Consider the following 24,217-nt stretch of genomic DNA (forward strand, 5'->3'; position numbering starts at 1 on the left):
GAAGGTAGCTCCCTCTGGAATCCAGCCAAGCTGTTGGAGGGAGAAGAATCCCAGGGCATTCTTTCCTCTCCTCCCACCCAAGTGGCTGAGCAAATTGCCTCTGCAGTCCTACCAGGAGAAAGGCTGCAATGATCACATCTTAAGAAAGATCTTCTGCCCCTGTCTGGTGAAACACAGTTACATAAACATTCCTTAAAGACCCAGGGCCAAATCCTGAGTATTTGTGACCCCTAATGAAGTTAGTGGCAGTAGCGGGTGCTTAGCACCTCAGGATGCAGCAGTCAGCAATACAGATTCCAAATGTGTTTATGAAATTTGATATTGTTTCCTTGGGAAACCAATCACAGACATAACAACGGAAAGTCAGAGTTACTGTTCCAGATGTAAATCAGAGGGTAATCATTTCATCTGGTCAAGAGCTAAATGAAAACGTGCAATTAAATATGGAAGAGATTGTTTAGCGTAAGTAGTTAGCACATATTGTAAGGGACCATTCAAAGTAAAGTGGCCTGTTAAACCAAGTCAAAGCATGGAAACAGCAATGGGTACTCAGTCGGCTCCCCAATATGCCAACCTCTTCATGGGCTACCTTGGAGAAAAATTTCTGGACAAATGACCATGATATATTGGAGATAAATCCATGATATTTTCATCCTCTGCACAGATAGTTTAAATTCCTTCATAGATTTCCACCACTACTTCAACAACCACCACCCATCCATTAAACTCTCACCGGAATACTCCCACACTAGCATCAACTCCTTGGACACCATGATCAGCTTCATCAATGGAACTCTACAGACAACCGTATACAAGAAACCCATGGATCACCACACCTTCTTTCATAGATCCAGTAACCACTCAAAACACACCAAGATATCTATTATCTACAGCCAGGCACTCAGGTACCACAAAATATTCTTCGAGGAGGAAGTCCGGAATATACACCTTAACACACTCAAAACTACCTTCAAACAAGGACTCTCTACCAAAAAAGCAGATTGCGTCATGGAACAGGCCACCCGAATACCTTGAAAAAACCGTCTTCACTACAGAAATAAAACCCCTCTGACCACACACCCCAGTTGTCACCTACCACCTCACACTGGAACCCATATGGTATCAACAAACAACTACAACCCATATTTGATGAGGACCCCATACTGAAATAAGTCTTCCCTGAACCCCCACTTATGGCCTTCAAACAATCCCCCAAACCTCCCCAACCTCTCCAGGCTCATGATCAGAAGCAAGCTCCCCAGAGACCAGGATACAGTAACTCAAAGCTACACCAGACCCTGCCAGAACAACAGATGCAAAACCTGCAGACATATCTCCACTGCTACAGTGATCAACAACCCGACAACACACCTTTCAAGATCCCGGGGTCCTACATATGCCTATCACAACGTGTGGTGTACTTCATCCAGTTCACCAAATGCCCCAACAACAATTATGTGGGTGAAATCAGGCAATCACTACGCTCTCAAATGAACTCACACAGGAAAATGATAAATGTGATGATGGGAGTTCCTTTCCCAGGCCTGAAGAAGAACTCTGTGTGGCTCTAAAAGCTTCTCTCTCTTACCAACAGAAGTTAATCCAATAAAAGGTATTACCTCACCCACCTTTTCTCCATAATAAAAACTGGCATTTACTGTATATATCGTGCCCTTCTTCCAAAGCACCTTACAGATTGATTTCTCTAAAGGGAACACTTCAACCACTACTGAAATGCAGCTATTTCTGGGGTAGAAGGTGTAGGCACATAGCAACATAAGTAATAGCTTAGGATAGAAAATGAAGACTAGAAGCCATTTGAAAGGATACAAACTAGAGAGAAAAATTTTAGATAGACAGAATGATTGCCCAGTGGAATTTTGCCCACAAAAAGATTGCAAGATTTGGTTCTACAGGATTACTTAACTGGAATGGAATTGCCATCACATAGGTGCATTTGCTCAGTTCTGAGTCACACGAAAGAATGTCACTGAATAAATTATCAATACGCTTCCTGGAAAAATTCCATTTCAAATTGTAAGTAGGCCTGAGATACTTGATCATCTGAGACTTGCGATTGCAGCACATCATGGTGTACGTTTTTAAAATTCCTCTGAATAGGTTGCGTCACTCTGTCCTTTTCTTTTCTTAGGCTGTTATTCTGCAGCTATCATTTCCAAATCTGAAATAACTGATTACACATGGTGTAAAATTACAGTTTAGTCTTTTTGTTCAGAAAGAAATGTTTTCTCTCTTCCCCATCCCAGGAAAGTTAGTGTTACATCCTTGGGATCAGATATTCAGGTTAATTTCTATGGAGGTATGCCAAATGACACCAGTTGGGGACCTCGTCCTCTATGTACAATTATTGAAACAGAGGACGATAACTTTTCCTCAGGCTGCTGCATAAGTCAACTAAAACAACGTTACCTGTAATGGGAAGCCACACTGAGGGACTAGAAATCAGCTTCTAACAGCTCCTACACACCACCTCTCAGTTAGATGAGTGAGTGAAACATGGGTAGGTAAGCCAATGATATTCTTTTGTATATTAGCTACAAGCCACAGAGGATCTACTCTTCTCTGTCTGACCTCTGCTATTCCACACCCTTGATATTCCCTATTCTTCCCCATATACCAGTGGTGGGCTGTGGCTGGTACAGGCGATGGATACACTGACGGAGGGGAAATTGTCTGCTGGCCATCTGCAGACACTCAGGCCATCTGACATAAATTATTATTTATGATTTATAGTGCAGTTGAGTCTAGAAGTCTCAGTCATAGACCAGGAACCATTGCCCTGGGTGCTGTAAAAATAGAACAAAGGAAAAGTCCCTCCCTGTAAGAGCTTAAGTGTCCTGTGCAGACTGAAGAATCTAGCCGATATACTCCCCAGCAATGTCAAAGCTTATGAGCTCAATATGATGGTTGAGATAACACAACAAAATGTTTCAACGTTGCCAGTGGTATTATTTATGTACACATGCACCACTAGAGGACGCTACAGACCCCCCTAAACAAACATACCATTCATACAAACATACACTGCCATTTAATCAGCTAATCTTTTTCACAGACACATCGGTGGCAGGGACTAGGAGCAAAACCATGCTCATAAACAAGTGTTCTGCCTCTGCACTTACAAAAACCTCCACATGAACTCAGACTAGCAGAAACCCTTATGGTATGAAAAAAAGAAGGAATTAACTTCAGGGTAACCAGATAATATTGAACTGAACATGTTCACATCAACACATCTCAATAGGGCATTTGTCTTGAAACATTTATAATTGTTCCACATGGGTGCAATGGGGGTTGAAAACACTTCATACGGTAGGGTCTCTCTCTCTTTTTTTTTTTTTTTAAACAAAAAAACCTTGGGCAACCTTTATCCTCCCAGGAGCCAACCAGAATTGTGACCAAACTTTCCATTGAGTACTAGGTGTGGGGCCTGGCTGATTTACCAGGCAGCGCTCTTAAGACCCAATAGGGCATGAATTTGCTCCAGCACAATTTCTTTGGGGGTTGCAGGGGTGAGAAAGAACAGCTAAATACAGTACATCTTCTAGAATCAGAGAATTCAGAGATTAAAAAGATCACTCAGTCCATCTCTTTGTCAACGTAAGGAAAAACCCTTCAAGTCCATGTTCTTATATTTTGGCCAATCGAGGCTTAAAAGTTCCAAGTAACGAGGCTTCCACCACTTCTTTTGGGAGATTATTCCACAATCTAATACATCTCACTGACAGGAAAGCTGTCAGCCTACATTTTCCTTTTCTTAATATCATTCAGTTGCTTTTAGATATATCCACATGCATCACACAAAATATTGTATTTCTGCCTTTGGTGTTTACAACTTTCAAATATCTGTAGGCTTTTAACATATCTCCCCATTTGTTTTCTCATAGCCAAGTTACAGATACCTTTTAGAATGTGTCTTTGTAAATAAATCACTTCATCCTACCCTACCAATGATTCATCTTCCTTTGCACCTAACAGTTTGTCAATATCCTTTTGGTAAACTATAGCCTAAAACTCAACACAATATTTCAGGTTCTGTATAGAAATCCTAATCCTTCCTAATCCATGATGTGCTATTTTTACATCTGCAGCCCAAAACTGCACTGTCTTTTTGCAGTCTTATCCTATTATTCATTTATTCCAGGGGATTTGTATTAGCTTACACTTTGTTTGTTTGGGTTGGTTTCTTTTTGCTTAAGGCATTCAGATTTTTGGCCTGTCAAATCTCAGCATGAAATATAAATATCACAGGATGTTATTGATTCTATTTAGATGCCTTTAGCTTTATCTGTTCTTTGTTGCTCATAATTGAACTTTACAGCAAATCAGTTATGCATAGGCATAGGAAAATTTGATTTGAGGGGAGGAAGGAGTTTCACAGCAATACAGGGTGCGAAGTAGGAAGAGAAGACAAGAGCTTAATGCTAGGTAGTGAAGGAAAAACATCCTGGGAAAATAAACAAAAGCATTTAATACATACATTATATTTCTTTCTAAAATCTGACTGTAAACAAAATTGGAAAAAATGTATGATAAAAACAATAAATAAATTCTCAATTTGATGCCATGAAGCAGATTTGAAAATTACACAGTTTGATCGGTGGAAGTGGCATAGGTTCTGTAAGTGATGCAGACTTGGAAGGGGTTGAAGGTACAGATGCCATTCTTCACTGCTAATTTTTAGTGTCCATGCTGAGCAATCTATAGAATTGCACTTGCCTTTGTGATAGAGAAAGTTAGTGTTTCTGCCATTCCGTCTCATGATAAGGTAGCATTACATTAAATTCACAATACTGCAGTGTTAGAGAAGACAGACAGAAAAGGACATCTATGATAAAGTAGTTGGGGGGAAAAGAACTATTTGCTGTCTAAAACAAATATGCTGAGTACCACTGGACAGGGGTTCACACTATAAACCATTGGTAGGCAAAAGGAAAGGACCATCTCTAAAACTGCAGAAACAAACGTAAAAGAAAATGTCACATAAGCTTTAAATGGGATTATTTACTTTGTGAATTCTATTAACTGTATATATTATATAATATCAGCTATTACATTTCTGTCATTCATTTGGATTATGTATACATTGCATTGAAATGTCACTTAAAATAAAGGAAAACATTATCTGTCATGTAGATATGTGAAAGCTTCAAGATGCTATGGGATGTGAATTCTTTCTAAATAGGTCTCAGTGACTTTTATTGTGCCAGGAGTAGAAATTACAGTGTTTGTTTGATATATAATTTGCACTTCTACTGCAAATAAGGGGTATAGCTGTCAATTATTGTAAGATCTGTCTCCCACTTTCTTGCTAGTTAATACTTGCTATGTGGAGAAACAAACCCAATGCTACCATTCACAACAGCAAGAACATTTATTAGCAGAACACTAGGCTCTTTTTATCAAGGGATGTCTGCTGCTTAACTGTTATTTTTACAATCTTAGACAATGTTTGGAACTAGCAAACTCTAAAGAAAGGCAGAAGGCATATCCCATTTAAAAGCATAAATAAAAGAAACTGAAGAGACTTACCAAACTATTCCCTGAGCCCCAGAGCCAATAGGTTTTAAGTTCTGGTAGCGCTTGAGAACGGTGAAGGTCGAGTCACCTACTTCCACGCTGTAGAACTGGTTGTCAACTTTGCTTTTGCTCATGTTGTAATGTTTGGCAATATATGACACATCCACTTGTTTCCCAAATCCCTGTCATGGAGATGAGGAGTTGACAAAAAGACAAAACCAAGACCAGTAAACCATCAGCATAACAATGAAAGAGAGCCTAGTTTTCAAATATGTATCGCTATCATTTTATGCTCATTGTCAGAGACTTGTACACTGTTAGACGATTTCTCAAAGGCTTTCAAATACAACAGTAAACTCTCCTTCACCTAGGAAACTTCCTTTGCAAAGCCATGAATCCTCGTCTAGCCAGTGTCTGTAGAACAGAAATTCCCAGCCATTGGTATATCCATGCCATTACTGGTACTTCAGGCCTTTTGCAGGAAGGTTCTATATGGTGCTCTTGAAGCGTTTTGTTCTGACTTTCCTCTCACACTGCAATAAACCAGGCGTAGCTGAGAACTCCTTTAACATCAGTGGACTTAAATCAATGTAAAATGGTGCAAATGACATGGGAATTAAACTCTTAAGTTTTGTAAACTGTAGCAGTTGCCTGAAAAAATAAAGGGCGGGTGGGGCTGCTACTACTGCAGAGCATCAGGGCAAAGCCACAAATCATTTCAGATGAGCACAAAAACAAGCCACAATTATTGGACTGATCCTGCCTGAGAGATTCTGAGCAGTTCTCATTGAGCATGGCAGTGCACAGCCCTTCTTTGATTTAGACCCTTGTCCCCTTGTCTCAGACTGCACTAAGTGAAAATTATTAGCAGACATTCTGCCAAGGAGGAGGATTCTGGCACTATGACTGAATTTTAAAATGACAGGGCAAATCTTAGACACCTATCAATTTTAGCTCTGTCCTTCCTCAAGCAAAAGTTTCACTGAAATAAAACTGAACCAGAGTAAAAGCAGAGTAAGCACTTCAGGATTTGGTCCTGCAACAACAACAGGTAACTTTCAGAGGGGTACAAAAGCCTCTGAAAAGCAATACAAAGTATTTTATCATAAATACATGAACATCTCCATGTATAACTAGGAACAGTAGCAAATACCAGCCAGTTTCATATCCCTAGTGGTCAGTAAGAAAATAGGAGGGTAATCTGATATGGGATTTATAAGACCCCTCCAATCACATAATGACATCTTCTGACATCCTCGGCAAATGCCATCTTTTTGGCCCTTTGATGATTTGAACATTACATATTTATTTTCCATTTTATCACTCCAGCATATAAATCTTTCATCTGAAAAAAACAAAGACTCTTAAAGCCTATGATTAAAACTTGGTATATGCCTGGATTTTTCATGCACTGAATGCAAGACCCCAAATGAGTACTGTGTCCTAACTGTATACTTTGTATTCTTCACACTTCAGCAAAAACTCTGGATTTGAAAAAAATGTGAAAGTACAGGTTCATATAGGTATCAATAACTTTAATTCAGTTTCCCCTGTATTAATTAGTAAATGATCTGGGTGATTTCCCCCACAAAAAAAGTCACAGGGACCGATCTCATCAGCTTCTGAACAAATAGTCAATTGTCCTGAAATATAAAGGGTGGCTGCTATCAGCTCTTTGCGCTTTTTACAGCACCTAGCACAACAGGGCCACAATCCTGACAGAAGCTTCTGGTATTAACTTCATTTACATTAATATAATAATAGTAAACAAACAATAGGTTTAGTGGACTGAATAATAGATGGGATTCTTTTGGGATTAAAATCACTGCAAAAAAGTTAGTAATGTAAGGCCCCATCTTGCAAGATGCTGAGCACCTTTAATGCTCATTGACTTCAATGGGAACCAAAGGTGCTCAATATCTTGCAGGATGGAGGGTTAAGCAGCTGATAGTATATGCGTGGAAGTCAATGAAAGTTTCTCTATTGTCCTCAATGAGCATAGGAACCAGCCCCAAGTCTGCGTCTTCCACTGTCTATCCGCCACCCTCCCTCGTTTTCCATCATTAATTCCTTTAAATCCATCTTTAGTTAGAGATATCCCTTTCACTTATTCTATTATTAAAAACAATAGATCATAATATATTCAGTTACTTAATCAAAACTTTGCTGTCACAATCAACTGTGACACATGGCTATAGAATTCAAACAGTGTGATTTTGATGGGTTGGGGCAAGGAGAAGAGTTCATTGGGAGGATTTTTTTATTTGCTTGTTTGTTTTTAAATGACTTAATGCCAATACTCCATAAAGTGAGCGTTACAATTCAAAAACTGACCTTGTCAAGATCATCTCTTCTTGGTTTTGCCTTAGAATGCTTAATATTCTAACTGTCAATTTTCTCATGAGAACAACCACTCCACTGGATAGCACTGTTTAATCATAACTAGCTCATTTAGATAATTTGTTTGAAATATTCTGATTAACATGGCTGTTCATTCAGGCAGTAAACATCATTTTCAGAGAAGCAATTAAAATATTACAGTTCGTTATGAGCCCGACAGTGCAAGGATTTTTTTTTTTTTTGGAAACACAAAAAAATAAGATTTTTATGGACTCTGACACAGTGCCAAATTCAAGCTTCAAAACAAAGTCCTGAATGACTCAAAAATACGTTTGCAGAAACAGCCTACTTCTGAATTGCGCTGTGAAAGTTAAGCCTTGAACAGTCTTCCATTTTCTGCAGAGAAATATTCACATGGTTTGCTCAGTCCTGCATACCAGAACTGGAAGTGAGAGGCAAGTACCTCTAAGTAGTCAAACAGATTGCAATGTGTTTTATTCCATTATCATTTTCTGTACAGTGAGGACGAAGTTCACATTGCAAGCCTCCTACTCTCAACCCAGCATTAGTTATTGCACCAGAATACTAGTCACATTCTTTAGTGCTATAAATATATTGATAAAGAAGGTGAGACGGTTTTGGTTTGGTTTGGGCAATCTAATGATACCAACTATTGTCCTCGCATTCACTGATGACATGATGCTACGTGGGTGGATATCCAGGGCAGGGAAAAGACATTGATGCAATATTAATTAAAAGAAAGTTCAAAAAAATCAAGATGTTTAGAGCTTAAGTGTCAAATACTCTGTTGACATGCATCCTATGCAATTCCTTTTATAAGTCAGCGCACAATTAACCTTCGTCAGTGTTCACTGTAGGCCTAAGCAGACTCACAAAAATAGTTAACAGCCTAGTCAGCAAGTTTGTCATTCGCCCACACATATATTCTCTCAAAATACTGGAAATAAATTTAATTAGTCCATGACAGGTTCCCAACCCAAAAAATTAGAGAACCTACTATAGGGGTGCATGGGCAAGATCATGATTAATACCTAGTGATTTCTGACCGTGAAGCAAAGAGTTGCTTTCATATCTTATCAACATACATTTCATTTAAAAAAAACAATTAAAGTTTATGCTGAGCCAAATTCTCATTTGAGCTATTTCTTTCACACCAGGCCTCACTCAAAATTGGGTTTACTCGGGATTTAAGCAATTTATAGAACTTGTGTGGGTCTTCTACAGAGGAATAAGTTTCATCCTGAAACAGTAAAAAGAACAGGAGTACTTGTGGCACCTTAGAGACTAACAAATTTATTTGAGCAAAAGCTTTTGTGGGCTACAGCCTACTTCATCCGATGCATAGAATGGAACATATAGTAAGAAGGTATATATATACACATACAGAGAACACAAAAAGGTGGAAGTTGCCTACCAACTCTAAGAGGCTAATAACATGGCTGCTACGCTCAATCCTGAAACAGTGTCGCCGATGTCAACAAAGCTTTTGGTGAAGCTGAAATAAGCTTGCAGCAAATCTGGACCACGTTATAGTTTTGGGGTTCCAAACTAATTGTACAATTCAGGTGGCACAAAACTAAATAAAAAAGTATTCCCTCCTCCCCCTTTGAACAAAAGCCACTTTAGTTTCACACATTTCTGTCATTCACTATTAGAACTAGATGATTACTGCCAAACAATACAAAAAAGTGCCTGGATAATTGTTTGGATTTTAATATGAATTCAGTTTGGGTATACTTGTGCTTGCTTGCTACATACATTTGTGTGATTAAGTTTTACTGCATGAGCATTCATGGGAACTGAATACTCAACTCGCATGTGTAAGCATTCATGCAGCATTTTCTTTTTCCAGTCAACTTCTGAAAATTTAACCAATTTTGGAAAAGTTAGTGAGTACTACAAGAAAAAACCCCTAGTCATCATTCATTTTATTGAACTAAGTGACAAAAGGGGGAGGGGATATGAACAGGGAAAAAACAAAAGTTTCAAAATTCAGTTTACTAAAAAAATATTTTGAAAAAAAAAAGTATTCAATTTTGAACTTTGCAAAATAGAAACGATGTCAAATTTTCATTTTTATTTTATTTATTTGCAAACTTATTTCTTCATTTTTTGATCAGCTCTAGACATCAGAGCTATGGAGATTTACACCAGCGGAGGACATGGCTCATTATGTCTGGCAAGGGAAGAGATACACCTACAATTTGCTTAATGCCAAAACCACGGAAATAGAGCTGTGAAGACTCCATCAGTGGAAGGGCTGGAGAATGAATTTGCTTCGGGCATTGCTAAATCCTAGCACATTAGAAAACACATTATTGGCTCTTATGGAACAATTAAATGAAAAAATCTGATAAAACTCAACCAGCAATTGCTGCTTGACACTCAACTTTGACTAGCTAAATTATTCTTTTTCAACCTGGAGGGCAAAACAGAAGGAAGTACAATAGTAAACAGAACCAGATTTATGATTCTCAGAAAGAGTCTTCTCTCGCCTTTGCAGATGAAAAGACCAGAGAACTTTATTCTCATATTATGTAATTCCACTGCTTTCTTTGCCTATTTTCCACTGTAAAAACTCTATGGTTGTCCATGAACAGGTGCAGTTTTATTTTGGCTGTTTTTATGGACACTTTTTACCCATATCCCATGACTGGCAATCCTAATATATCACAAATGTTTACGGTTCAATATCTTAAATATGTCTTTACAGGTACTTTATACCTCCTTCAGCTTGCCAGGCTCAGCATTTCCCCCTCTGGCAATGTGTGGGTGGGTTGGGGGGGGGGGGGGGACACACAGAAGGACCTGGAGTAAATCAGCCCCACTCCAGAGAGTTTGTATTCCTCACTCAGGCTTTATTTTCCAATATTTACAAAGTGGGCCTGAGGGTAGGCCCAAGCAGTACTCTTCAGTCAAAACAAAACAAAACAAACCCTTGCAACACAGTAATAGAAAACCTTTCCCTGCCCCACTCTGGGGTGCTGTCTTATTATGCCGGCCTCTGGATGCCAGTCCTTCCCCAGAGTCCCTCCCTCCTTCTCTCATGAGAAGATGGGTTTTTCAAAGGTCAGAAGTTGCCCTTAATTGGATTCAAGTGTACCTAGCTGATCTGAGGTAGCTCCTTTTCAACTCATAGGAAAAAGGACCTTTAGCATTCTAGGGCTACCACACCTTCCACCACTCTCTGGTCTGAATGTGTCACAATATATACCTATATATATGTGTATATAAAGTACTGTCATTCTATTAGTGGGCCTGACCCAAAGCTCAGTGAAAGTCAATGGAATGACTCCCATTGACTTCTATGAGTTTTGAATCAAGACCAGTATGATAGCTACTTTGTTGAGGGCCAGACTGGTGCTGACCCTATCCTGGATGTGTGGGGCATATAGAGGGAAAGAGAATGGGATGGAAGCCCCTGCGCAGTCAATCTAGCACTAGTGATGTCCTTCCAATGGTGGCCATAGCCCCACATCTCTCTATCTCATCCAGAAGAGAGTGACCAGCCTCGGGAACAGCATATGTTGCAGGTGGCAGAACTCCTGCTCCAGAGTGCACTACCATAGATCCATAAGAGCAACTGCCACTTATTCAGATAGAATCCCTCCAGGGATTCAGGTGTGTGCAACCCCTCCTCACCCCTTACCTCAAACACAGGCAATGTCTTATACCCACCATCTGGTCCCCAAAGTCAAAAGGAAAGAGTTGTTCACATAAACAGGCTCAATCATGACATCCATAGAGTTTTTTCACAAATTGCCAAAGTGGAAATATGATCCTGCAAATTCCGACTCTCCTGAGCAACCTTACCAAGTCAAAGATTTTATTCATGTAATAGCTACATGCATAAATAAGGCACAAAGAAAGCAAAACAGACCCACCTCTGACAAGCCAAGTATTCTTTGCCTTCTTGTCGAGTTTGTTTCTATTGATAATTTTTTGAAACCCTTGTCATAGTGTCCCTTCCTCATCTGTGTGGGCAGATAACACAACACAGTTGCCATCATTTAGGATTCTGACCTACGGAATGCTTCCCCTACTCAGCCATGGGGCTCAACTGTTCCTTTATGTCCAGTCATTTCATTTTTATGTCCCTTCCCTTGGATCTCTTTCCTTGAGCACACTCTCTTTCATCAACATCCTTTTCCAAATGGTCCCCAGGCCAGTTCTTCCTGATTTATGTCTAAAGAGACTTTAATCTTTTCATGTTCACGAACAAACACATTCCTATATGCTGTTTTATTCTATATTCTTTTGGCCCTTTCTTTAATGCCAAAATCGCCTAGCATTTGGTTATTTCACTGCATTTCAGAACCCTCACATCTTTTCATCCCCTCTGATGGTGTCAGCCGCTTTAATATTTTAATGGATAACTGCATTTGTAGGATAGTTGAGCTTTTATCCTTATCAGACTCCTAGAAACAGTGAGTGCTACAAGCAAGCATGTACTCAAAACCTTACAAGGACTTATTCAAACGTCTGTCCTACATATGGGTTCAAAGTAAAATTTGTGCTAACATTGGAGGCGATGATTAGAAATGCTACAGCAGTGAGAGATCATGAATCTCCTCATTTCCCCAAAAGGGCTGTGAGACTATGCTCAGAAGGATATAGCACAAGCAAAAGTGATTAAAAAGTAGTTTGCATGCAGGTCAGATTGGATGTAAATCTTGGATAAATATTGAATCAGACACACAAAAAGCCATCTAGGCTGTAATTCTGCAAGGAACAATACAGGAATTCTAAGATTAACATGTGTTTACTTAAATCACTGGTTATTCTGAAATATGAATTTGGGCTGACCAAATGCATACTGGAACCACAGAGAAGCCAATGAATCATCATATCACACCATCATGTATTCTGTGTATGCAACATATAAATTAAAGATTATTTATATCCCTCTTACTTTACAGTCAGGTGTCAACTATATCTAAGGCTCACAGGTAGCCATAACCCCCACTACTCTAAAAAATAGTTTTTGATACCTAAAAGTGTCACAGTTTAAAAATCTGATTCCTTGAGATTTTCTGGAGCTAGGAGTGAATATTGTGCGACCTATTAGGAAGCCAGGAATCTCTCATTTCCAGTTCTATAAAGCTCTCACGTCTACTCCTGCAGAATCACATAATATTGGAATTTAAACTGGTCTTACTAATACGTGTGCATTTAGAATTGTATTATTAGTGCTCATTTGAAGCTTTTTGCTGAACTGCTTACTCAGGCAAAGCTCCTATTGATCTCAATGGGAGTTTTGCCCATATAAGTACAATATCTGGCCCTTAGTCAACACAAATGTTTTTGGGAAAAAACTGGACTGGGAGCTCTAGACATTAAAACCTCTTTATACACAGAACAGGGCCTACACATGCAAGCTCCTCACACCACCCCACATAAAGGCATGTGGTGCTTCACACAGAACATAAAAGTTGCATGGTCCCTGCCCTGAAGAGTTCACAAAGCCAACACATAGACAACATAAAACTCAGTCATAATAGCAAAGAGGGAGGAGGACATATGAGGTCAAGAGAGACCATGGGAGAAAAGATTCTTTGAATAAGTGTGTTATCAACAGGGACATGAAGGAGAGAAGACATTTTGTGAACAAGAAATTGAGCAATGTCCCAAGCACAGGAGGCAGTGAACGCATGAAGCCAAGAATTGGTAAGAGACACCAGAAAGGCAGCAGTGAGCAGGCAGGACTGTGAGGCGCATAGGAGGAAAAAGGAAATGAGAGCAAGGACATAGCTGGGACAATATTACATAGACTTTTGAAACCTAGCCTGAATTTGATGCTGTAGCACATAGAGAGTGAGTGACAGAATAGAGGAGATAATGTATTCAGAATGGAGGCAATTTATCTTGGATAGACTGAAGTGGGAGAAGTGACAAGAAGGGAACTCATAGAAGTTTGCAATAGAGGGTTTGGAGTAAGGGTTTAATGATGCCAATAGTGAATGAAGAGAGGTTTTGGTTATATTAGGAGGAAGAAGTAACAAAAACTTAGAGAGAAACTGGATGCAGTGAGGGCAGGGAAAGGAGTGAGAACAGGAAGGAAGGGAAAGAAGATCGCCTGAGGATTTCAAGTCCGGGAGATGGGAAGGACAGTGAATGTATCAACAGCAGTAAAGAAAGGAGGTGCCATAGAGAGTTTAGGAAGAAAAGAAAGACATGTAATGATATGCACTATTTCTCTAGCTTACTGCATACATTGATAATATAATGCAATATTTCATAGTGATATTAAATAGCTCTGCAATCGTTCAAGAAAGTAGGATACATCTGAGATTCTGATCAACATTTAAGAGCCTTTACCCCTACTGTGAATGCAGGGTGAAAAAGAAGATACACGAATGGACATCACTATTTCCATTAAATGGAAGCAACACCTATGGCCACATCACAACAGACTCATCACCCTATAAATTCTATTTTTAATATATTATTTTATAATTACAGCACTTGACATGGAAATGGTAGCAAATAAAGGAGACTCCCTTTTATAAATAAATAAGGGGTAAGCAGCAGAGTAATTAAAATTCCCCCTTTAAAAAAATCACTCTTGATATTAAACAGGCAGGATTTGTAACCTAAGGATCTAAACTGCAGGTCAGCGCTTCTCTTATAGATTATAAGAACATAAGAATATAAAAGTGGCCGTACTGGGTCAGACCAAAGGTCCATCCAGCCCAGTATCCTGACTACCAACAGCGGCCAATGCCAGGTGCCCCAGAGGGAGTGAACCTAACAGGTAATGATCAAGTGATCTCTCTCCTGCCATCCATCTCTACCCTCTGACAAACAGAGGCTAGGGACATCATTCCTTACCATCCTGGCTAATAGCCATTAATTAACTTAGCCTCCATGAATTTATCCAGTTCTCTTTTAAACCCTGTTATAGTCCTAGCCTTCACAACCTCCTCAGGCAATGAGTTCCACAGGTTGACTGTGCACTGAGTGAAGAACTTCTTCCTTTTATTTGTTTTAAACCTGCTGTCCATTAATTTCATTTGGTGGCCTTAGTTCTTATATTATGGGAACAAGTAAATAGCTTTTCCTTATTCACTTTCTCCACACCACTCATGATTTTATATACTTCTATCATATCTCCCTTAGTCTCCTCTTTTCCAAGCTGAAAAGTCCTAGCCTCTTTAATCTCTCCTCATATGGGACCCATTCCAAACCCCTAATCATTTTAGTTGCCTTTTCTGAACCTTTTCTAATGCCAGTATATCTTTTTTTGAGATGAGGGGACCACAACTGTACGCAGTATTCAAGATGCGGGCATACCATGGATTTATATAAGAGCAATAAAATATTCTCCGTCTTATTCCCTATCCCTTTTTTAATTATTCCTTACATCCCGTTTGCTTTTTTTACTGTCACTGCACACTGCGGGGACATCTTCAGAGAACTATCCACAATGACTCCAAGATCTTTCTCCTGATTAGTTGTAGCTAAATTAGCCCCCATCATATTGTATGTATAACTGGGGATATTTTTTCCAATGTGCACTACTTTACATTTATCCACATTAAATTTCATTTGTCATTTTGTTGCCCAATCATTTAGTTTTGTGAGATCTTTTTGAAGTTCTTCACAGTCTGCTTTGGTCTTAACTATCTTGAGCAGTTTAGTATCATCTGCAAACTTTGCCACCTCACTGTTTACCCCTTTCTCCAGATCATTTATGAATAAGTTGAATAGGATTGGTCCTAGAACTGACTCTTGGGGAACTCCACTAGTTACCCAAGGGTAACTATCATGAATGTTGATTAATGACCCACCAGAAACCATGGGAAATTACAGGACATTTTGCATGGAAACAACTTTGTTTAAGGCTGCAAGCAATATCTTCATCCAATCTGATTAAAACATTAGACTGATTTATCAAAATTAAGAAACAATTCGCAATCAGACCAGATGAGCTCAACCAATGAATAGCTGCATGATTATCAACAAACATGACCTTTTCTGTGGTTCAAGCTAATCTAAGAGCATTCTCAAAATAATCTCGTTTCTAAATGTTCATCAATGACATTGTTATGGAAACTAGGGAGTCTTTAAAGGATTTTAGAGAGCGCGCGCACGTAGTGATTGGTCAAGCAATTTACACAGGTTGTCACAGTAATGAGGAAAGAAAGCCACCAAGCAAGAAACTAAGCTAAGATTTTCAAAGGGCTCAAAATTTCCGCAAAATCCCAGTCTAAAATTTCATTCTAGGTATTTCTTTTGGTGGTCTCAATGCAGCAAGAATTACAATGAACAAAACCGCTGTCAGATCTTGTACTTGAGATACTGAATTGTTCAAATTAACCAATAAATATGACTATGCTTGTCATATCTAAGATAAAATCACGATGAATGACTCAGGAAAAAACATCTTCTTAACATGTATGGATGTGTCTCATTGAAAACTACAAAATGTGCCATATTTTGATTGTGGTATAATATACATATTATGAAAGCACATAATCCAATAAAGGAAATGGTTTAAGTTATTTTTCTTCTAAGACATGAAAAATATCTTGCCTTTCGCTGACTGGGTGAAACCACAGGATCATATTATATCCCAACAAAAAATGTATTGGACTGAAAAAGACCATTCAGGAACTTGTACAGAGAACCCACGAACACTTCTTTTGAGCTGTGGAGCAAAAGAAGTTGAGGAGTAGGGGTCTGCAAGACTAAACAAAGATACCTCATGAAGAATGGCCTATTGGAGGTATTTGGGGAAAGATGGACTTGCTGGTTTAATTTCACTGCATGTATATCTGTTAACCCATATGGACGGATTCAAATTCTGGTCAGACAGAAACATCAGGAGACATTGCTGAAACGTGATTGTCATCTTTTTCAGAACCAGTTCTTTACATGCCATAATTTTTAAAATGCTGTTGCTTATTTCTAAGGATGTATTTTGTTTCTTAATCTTAAAATACTTTATATTGCCTTCATGTTGAGGCATTTACATTATTGAGCTACTGATAGAGATATTACACTTAATACTGTAACCTGGTTGTAGAGGGACAGTTTATAATTAGGCCTATGCCACTTTCATGTACAACATAAAGAGCTATGCCTACCGTAGGTAGTCCCAGATAAATCCTCAAGAAGAATATGCTACAAGGAAAAGTTTGCATAGCATTACTTAGAGCCCTAAGTTTCAGTTTCCTATTGTCCTCCTGAATTGATATTATAGGACAAACCATTTTTGTGGGAAGGAAGCCCAAGAGGTGAATACTCTGAATGGAAGCAGGACTTTATTATAGTGTATTCCAATGATTTATTCAACTTGTCAACAGACCACCAGTTTTAATAATTCCAGCTACTCCATTCTGTGTAATAGGTCTATTTCGCCAGATATAAATGCTGCCCTTCAGAATCCCACATTGGTTATTTATCTCCAAAAGATTGCATATTCCAGCAGTCCAGCCTTGTATAGAAGGCCAGGTCCTCAGCTGGTATAAATCAACATAGTTTCATAGAAGACAATGGAGTTATATGTATTTACACCTGCTGAGGATCTGGCCCATGGTGTACTTTTAAAATGTCCCCTCTGGAGACCATCTTATAAACACCCAGGATGCTATGGGGGGGCTGGAAATTAAAAGTTAAAGGGCTACATTCTGCTCACAACTGCATCCTGAATTTAGAATGATGTAACAGAGCAAAATTTAGCTCATTATCTTGCAAGCCAGTGGATTAGGATCAAATTACAACAGGGACTCTTCTGATCTCCAACTCAGGCTCATACAACAAGAAAATATTTTGAATGCACTCAAACCCCAGAAAACCCAAGAAGTGGGTATGCCTTCTGGAAATGATGAACGTGTAGGTGCTCTTTGCTATACAAACTGTATGAATGTCCTTTGGCCATAGTCCTGGGAGGATTTGAGTTGCAGGATCAACCCCTTGCTGCAAATGAACATTCCATGTACATATCATTTATTTTTGCTGGAAGCAATCCCTAAATCCCTGAGGCTTACTCACTGAACTGACAGCTGCTTCCTGCAAGCCTTCCCGGTGACCAAAAAACCCCCTCAACTCATTATTTCTTCATCACTGGCTCAGAAGGATTAACTAACTACAGAGCCTTTCACCTCCATGTCACTAGCATGACTTCAGCAGTGACTAAACATTGCTACCATTTGTGAATAAGCTGAGGATTTAGGTCAGTTCTTACAGGACTGTCATGTGTATCACACATCCCCTCCCCATACCACAATAACTGATGACACCCTTGCTGGCTGTGGTCCTGATCCAACAAAACCACTTAAAGACGTCCAATGGAACTACTCACATGTTTAAAGTTAAGCATGTGCTTAAGTGTTTTTCTGGATCGTGGCCTAGCTTAGCAGAGAGAGTGAATTAATATAGAATCAGAAATGGGGGCTGAAAGGAACCACAAGAGGTCAAATAGTTCATCCCCCACTCTGAGGCAGGACCAACTAAACTTAGACCATCCCTGACAGGTGTTCATCTAACCTGTTCTTAAAAACCTCCAATGATGGGGATTCCACAACTTTCCATGGAAACCTACTCCAGAGCTTAACTACCCTTATAGTTAGAAAGGTTTTCCTAATATCTAACGTAAATCTCCTTTGCTGTATGCTGAGCCAATCACTTCCTGTCCTACCTTCAGAGGACACAGAGAACAGTTGATCACCTTTATAACAGCCTTTAACATATTGAAGTCCCCCTCAATCTTCTCTTCTTAAAACTAAATATTCCCAGTGTTCGTAATCTTTCTACAGGTCAGGTTTTCTAAACCTTTAACTTTTTTTTTTTTATCTCCTCTGGAATTTCTCCAATTTGTCCGCATCTTTCTTAAAATGTGATGCACAAAACTGAACAAAATACTCCAGCTGAAGCCTCACCAGTGCCAAGCAGAGCAGATAATTACCTCTTGTGTCTTACATACAACACTCCTGTTAATACATCTCAGAATGACATTTTCCCTTTTTGCAACTGCATCATATTGTTGTCTTATATTCAATTTGTGATCCACTATAGCTCCCAAATCCTTTTCTGCAGCTCTACTGCCTTGCCAGTTATTCCCCAGTTTTGATTTTTCCTTCCTTCCTCAAGGTCATTTTGAATTCTAAATCTGTCCTCCACAGTGCCTGCAACCATTTCCGGCTTGGTGTCATCCACAAATTTTAATAAGAATACTATCCACTCCATTATCCAAGTCATTAATGAAAATATTGAATAGTATCGGACCCAAGACAGACTCTTGAGGGACCACATTGGATACATCCATCCAGTTTGACAATGAACCATTGACACCTACTCTGAGTACTCTTTCAACCAGTTTTTCCTAGTTCGTTTATGAGAATGTCACACTGGACTCTGTCAAAAGCCTTAATAAAAATCAAGATAAATCATGTCAACTGCTTCCCCAGCCCCATCCACTGGGTCAGTAAACTGGTCAAAGAAGGAAATTAGGTTGATCTGGCATGATTTGTTCTTGACAAATCAATTTTGGCTATTACTTACTACACTATTATTCTTTAGGTACATACAAACTGATTGTTTAATAATTTGTTCCAGTATCTTTCCACGTAAGTTATGCTGACTGGGTCTGTAATTCCATAGGTCCTTTTTGTTTTCATTTTTAATTATAGGTAGTATGTTTGCCATTCTCCAGTTCTCTGGGACTTCACTCATCCTCCATGAGATCTTGAAGGTAATCACTAACAGTTCTGAGATTGCTTCAGCTCATTCTTAAGTACCCAAAGGTGAATTTTGACAGGCCCAGCCCACTTGAATACATCTAACTTATCTAAATATTCTTTAACCTGTTCTTTCCCTATTCTGGCTTGTATTCCTTCCCTCTGGTTGTTAATGTTAACCATGTTAAACATCTGGTCACAGTTAAATTTTTTAGTTTCAGAGTAGCAGCCATGTTAGTGTGCATCCGCAAAAAGAACAGGAGTACTTGTGGCACCTTAGAGACTAACAAATTTATTAGAGCATAAGCTTTCGTGGGCTACAGCAAACAGATGGACATCATACCAAAAGGACTAAAGGTTAAAAATCCATTACAATCTACATATCACACAGACTATGCTGAGAGATTGTGTCACACACTCTCAAAGAAACTGCGAAACCACCTGATCAACATCCTATATAGCCAACAAAGAAAGATTAAGAATGAGCTCTCAAAACTGGATACTCTCATAAAAAAACAACCTTCCACACAAACTTCCTCATAGATAGATTTTACAAAAACTAGACAAGCCATTTACAACACAAACTTTGCTTCTCTACAAAGGAAAAAGGACACTAAACTATCTAAACTGCTACATGCAACAAGGAACCACAACATTAGTTCCCTTAACCCACCCAACAATATTGTTAATCTTTCCAGCTATACTCTTAGCCCGGCAGAAGAGTCTGTCCTATCTCGAGGCCTCTCCTTATGTCCCTCCAGGCCCACGAACATGATACTGTTCTGTGGTGACCTAGAATCCTACTTTCGACATCTCCGACTCAAAGAATATTTCCAACACACCTCTGAACAACATACTAACCCACAGAATCCTTCCTACCAACACTACAAAAAGAAGGATTCTGCGTGGACTCCTCCTGAAGGTCGAAACAACAGACTGGACTTCTACATAGATTGCTTCCGTTGATGTGCACGGGCTGAAATTGTGGAAAAGCAGCATCACTTGCCCCATAACCTCAGCCGTGCAGAACACAATGCCATCCACAGCCTCAGAAACAACTCTGACATCATAATCAAAAAGGCTGACAAAGGAGGTGCTGTCGTCATCATGAATAAGTTGGAATATGAACAAGAGGCTGCTAGGCAGCTCTCTAACTCCACATTGTACAGGCCGTTATCCTCTGATCCCACTGAGGATTACCAAAAGAAACTACACCATCTGCTCAAGAAACTTCCTGAAAAAGCACAGGAACAGATCTGTGCAGACACATGCCTAGAACCCCAACCAGGGGTATTCTATTTGCTACCCAAGATCCATAAATCTGAAAATCCTGGACATCCCATCATCTCAGGCATTGGCACCCTAACAGCAGGATTGTCTGGCTATGTGGATTCTCTCCTCAGGCCCTAAGCTATCAGCACTCCCAGCTATCTTCGAGACACCACTGACTTCCTGAGGAAACTACATTCTATCTGTCATCTTCCAGAAAACACTATTCTGGCCACTATGGATGTAGAAGCCCTCTACACCAACATTCCACACAATGATGGACTACAAGCTATCAGGAACAGTATCCCTGATAATGTCACGGCAAACTTGGTGGCTGACCTTTGTGACTTTGTCCTCAACCACAACTATTTCACATTTGGGGATAATATATACCTTCAAGTCAGCGGCACTGCTACGGGTGCCCACATGGCCCCACAGTATGCCAACACATTTTTATGGCTGACTTACAACAACGCTTCCTTAGCTCTCGTCCCCCAATGCCCCTACTCTACTTGTGTTACATTGATGACATCTTCATCATCTGGACCCATGGAAAAGAAGCCCTTGAGGAATTCCACCATGATTTCAACAATTTCCATCCCACCATCAACCTCAGCCTAGACCAATCCACACAAGCGGTTCATTTCCTGGACACTACTGTGCTCAGAAGCAATGGTCACATAAACACCACCCTATATCGGAAACTTACTGACCGCTATACTTACCTACATGCCTCCAGCTTCCATCCAGGACACACCACATGATCCATTGTCTACAGCCAAGCTCTAAGATACAACCATATTTGCTCCAACCCCTTAGACAGAGACAAACACCTACAAGATCTTTATCAAGCATTCTTGCAACTACAATACCCCCCTCGGGAAGTGAGGAAACAGACTGACAGAGTGAGACGGGTACCCAGAAGTCACCTACTACAGGACAGGCCCAACAAAGAAAACAGAATGCCGCTAGCCATCACCTTCAGCCCCCAACTAAAACCTCTCCAACGCATCATCAAAGATCTACAACCTATCCTGAAGGACGATCCCTCACTCTCACAAATCTTGGGATACAGGCCAGTCCTCGCTTACAGACAGCCCCCCAACCTGAAGCAAATACTCACCAGCAACCACATATCACACAACAAAAACACTAACCCAGGAACCTACCCTTGCAACAAAGCCCGATGCCAACTCTGTCCACATATTTATTCAAGTGACACCATCACAGGACCTAATCACATTAGCCACGCCATCAGGGGCTCATTCACCTGCACATCTACCAATGTGATATATGCCATCATGTGCCAGCAATGCCCCTCTGCCATGTACGTTGGCCAAACCGGAAAGTCTGTACGCAAAAGAATAAATGGACACAAATCTGACATCAGGAATCATATCATTCAAAACCGGTAGGAGAAAACTTCAACCTCTCTGGCCACTCAGTAAAAGACTGAAGGGTGGCAATTCTGCAACAGAAAAGCTTCAGAAACAGACTCCAACAAGAAACTGCTGAGCTTGAATTAATAATGCAAACTAGATACCATTAACGTGGGTTTGAATAGAGACTGGGAGTTGCTGGGTATTTACACATATTGAATCTATTTCCCTATGTTAAGTATCCTCACACCTTCTTGTCAACTGTCTAAATGGGCCATCTTGATTATCACTACTAAAGTTTTTTCTCCTGCTGATAATAGCTCATCTTAATTAATTAGCCCCTTACAGTTTGTATGGCAACTTCCACCTTCTCTGTATGTGTGTGTGTGTATATATATATATATCTTCTTACTATATGTTCCATTCAATGCATCCGATGAAGTGGGCTGTAGCCCATGAAAGCTTATGCGCTAATAAATTTGTTAGTCTCTAAGGTGCCACAAGTACTCCTGTTCTTTCTGCAAATTTTTTAGCGATAACTAAATCAAAATAGACGTTAACCCTCATCCCCATTGATGCGGTAATGTTGTAGCTGCAAGCATATAAAAATTGCAATAACAAACTAATGGCACTCTAATTATGCTGATCTAGAACCTAGGCACATATATGCAATCCAGGGAGAAAAAAAAAAGTATTTTTCTGTATAAAAAAAAATATGTGGGTACAAATGTACTCCAAATGTGTTGCACTGTTCTACCTGCACATTTGCTTCGAGTATCTTGTATTATAATAGAAAATGCTCATTGATAATACATTGTAGTGACAGTGGTTGCGACATACAGTCACCCTAAGGTAGAAGGTACTCCAGGGAGGTTGGTCCCTTCAAATCTGGGCATGTTAAGTATCCTCAACTCAGAATGGACTGATGCAGGCCCTCTTTGCCTCACACTCTTGAGGGTGTCTAAATATTGTGCTCCAAACACTGCAGGCTCAGGAGACTCTTGAGGGAATTTTCTGTGTTGCAAAATTCAAGATGGCAAACAGGCATGATATTCTGCTTCTGACCTTATAAAGTGATTTACAACTCTGAAAGTGAGTTGTCATGTGATTACAACATATTAGATGATAATAACGTTATGCCAGATCATGTCAAGAGTTGCTCTGAAAAGGAAAACCATGTCTCCATCTATTGTTCATCAAGTTTATCTTCAGACAATGAGCAGCTTGTGTTCAGCCCTGTTATAAAATTGGGGAAAATGTAGTTGGGAGTAATTTGTTCACCAGTATTCAGCTTGCTGAAGATATAGTCAACAAAAATGTGACCTATGTTGGAACAATCTCACAAAACAAGCCAGTGAGATGCATCCACATCGCAGCCGAGGAAAAAAAATGTCAGTGTTCAGGTTTGCTGGGCTACTCTAAACTGGTTCCCTCTGTTGCAAGAAGGGCAAGTCAGTAATAATTCTATTGACAATGCATCATGATAAGGTTGTAGAAAGAGACAAAAAGAAACTCTACATAATTCTCCACTCAAATGATGCTAAAAGTGGTGTTGATAACATGGACCATCTTGCAAGAATGTAGTCTTACAGGCACAAGACAAATAGGTAGACATTTATTCTTTTCTTCAACATGCTTGATATTACTGACACTGCAAGTTTCATCATTTGCGTCAGCATCAGTCCTGCTTGGCACCACATTTGACCATGACAAAGAAAGTGCTTGTTCCTTGTCAGTCTAGAACAACTTATAGATGCACATATAGAAATGAATGTGTATACCCATCATCTCACCATGCCCATCAAAGCAGCTACAATCGAAAATCAGCCACTAGGAGAGGACCTAGCAAACTCAGCAGTGGAGGCTGCCACATGTGCCCAAGGTCAGCTAACTGGAAAAACCACAAGCAGTGTGAAGAATGCAGTTGTGATGCTGTATGACTGAAGAGGAGCATTTACATAATTGATATTACCACTGTTATACAAC

The 24,217-nt window shown here is 39.6% G+C and overlaps 1 protein-coding gene across 18 annotated transcripts in view; it reads right to left on the reverse strand.

Moving 5' to 3' along the window:
- Nucleotides 1-24,217, reverse strand: part of MAPK10 (mitogen-activated protein kinase 10) — a 318,269-nt gene that overhangs the window by 101,478 nt on the left and 192,574 nt on the right. For 11 of the 18 annotated variants that reach the window (XM_043545081.1, XM_037896813.2, XM_037896810.2 and 8 more), the window contains one exon: nt 5,554-5,723. In XM_043545081.1, the coding sequence (XP_043401016.1) occupies nt 5,554-5,723 (170 nt within the window). Of the gene's footprint in view, nt 1-5,553; nt 5,724-11,786; nt 11,877-24,217 lie in introns of all 18 variants that reach the window. The other 7 variants (XM_043545070.1, XM_043545075.1, XM_043545072.1 and 4 more) reach the window with 1 other exon arrangement.

The sequence above is a fragment of the Chelonia mydas genome, chromosome 4, assembly GCF_015237465.2.
Source record: "Chelonia mydas isolate rCheMyd1 chromosome 4, rCheMyd1.pri.v2, whole genome shotgun sequence".
Lineage (NCBI taxonomy): Eukaryota > Metazoa > Chordata > Testudines > Cheloniidae > Chelonia > Chelonia mydas.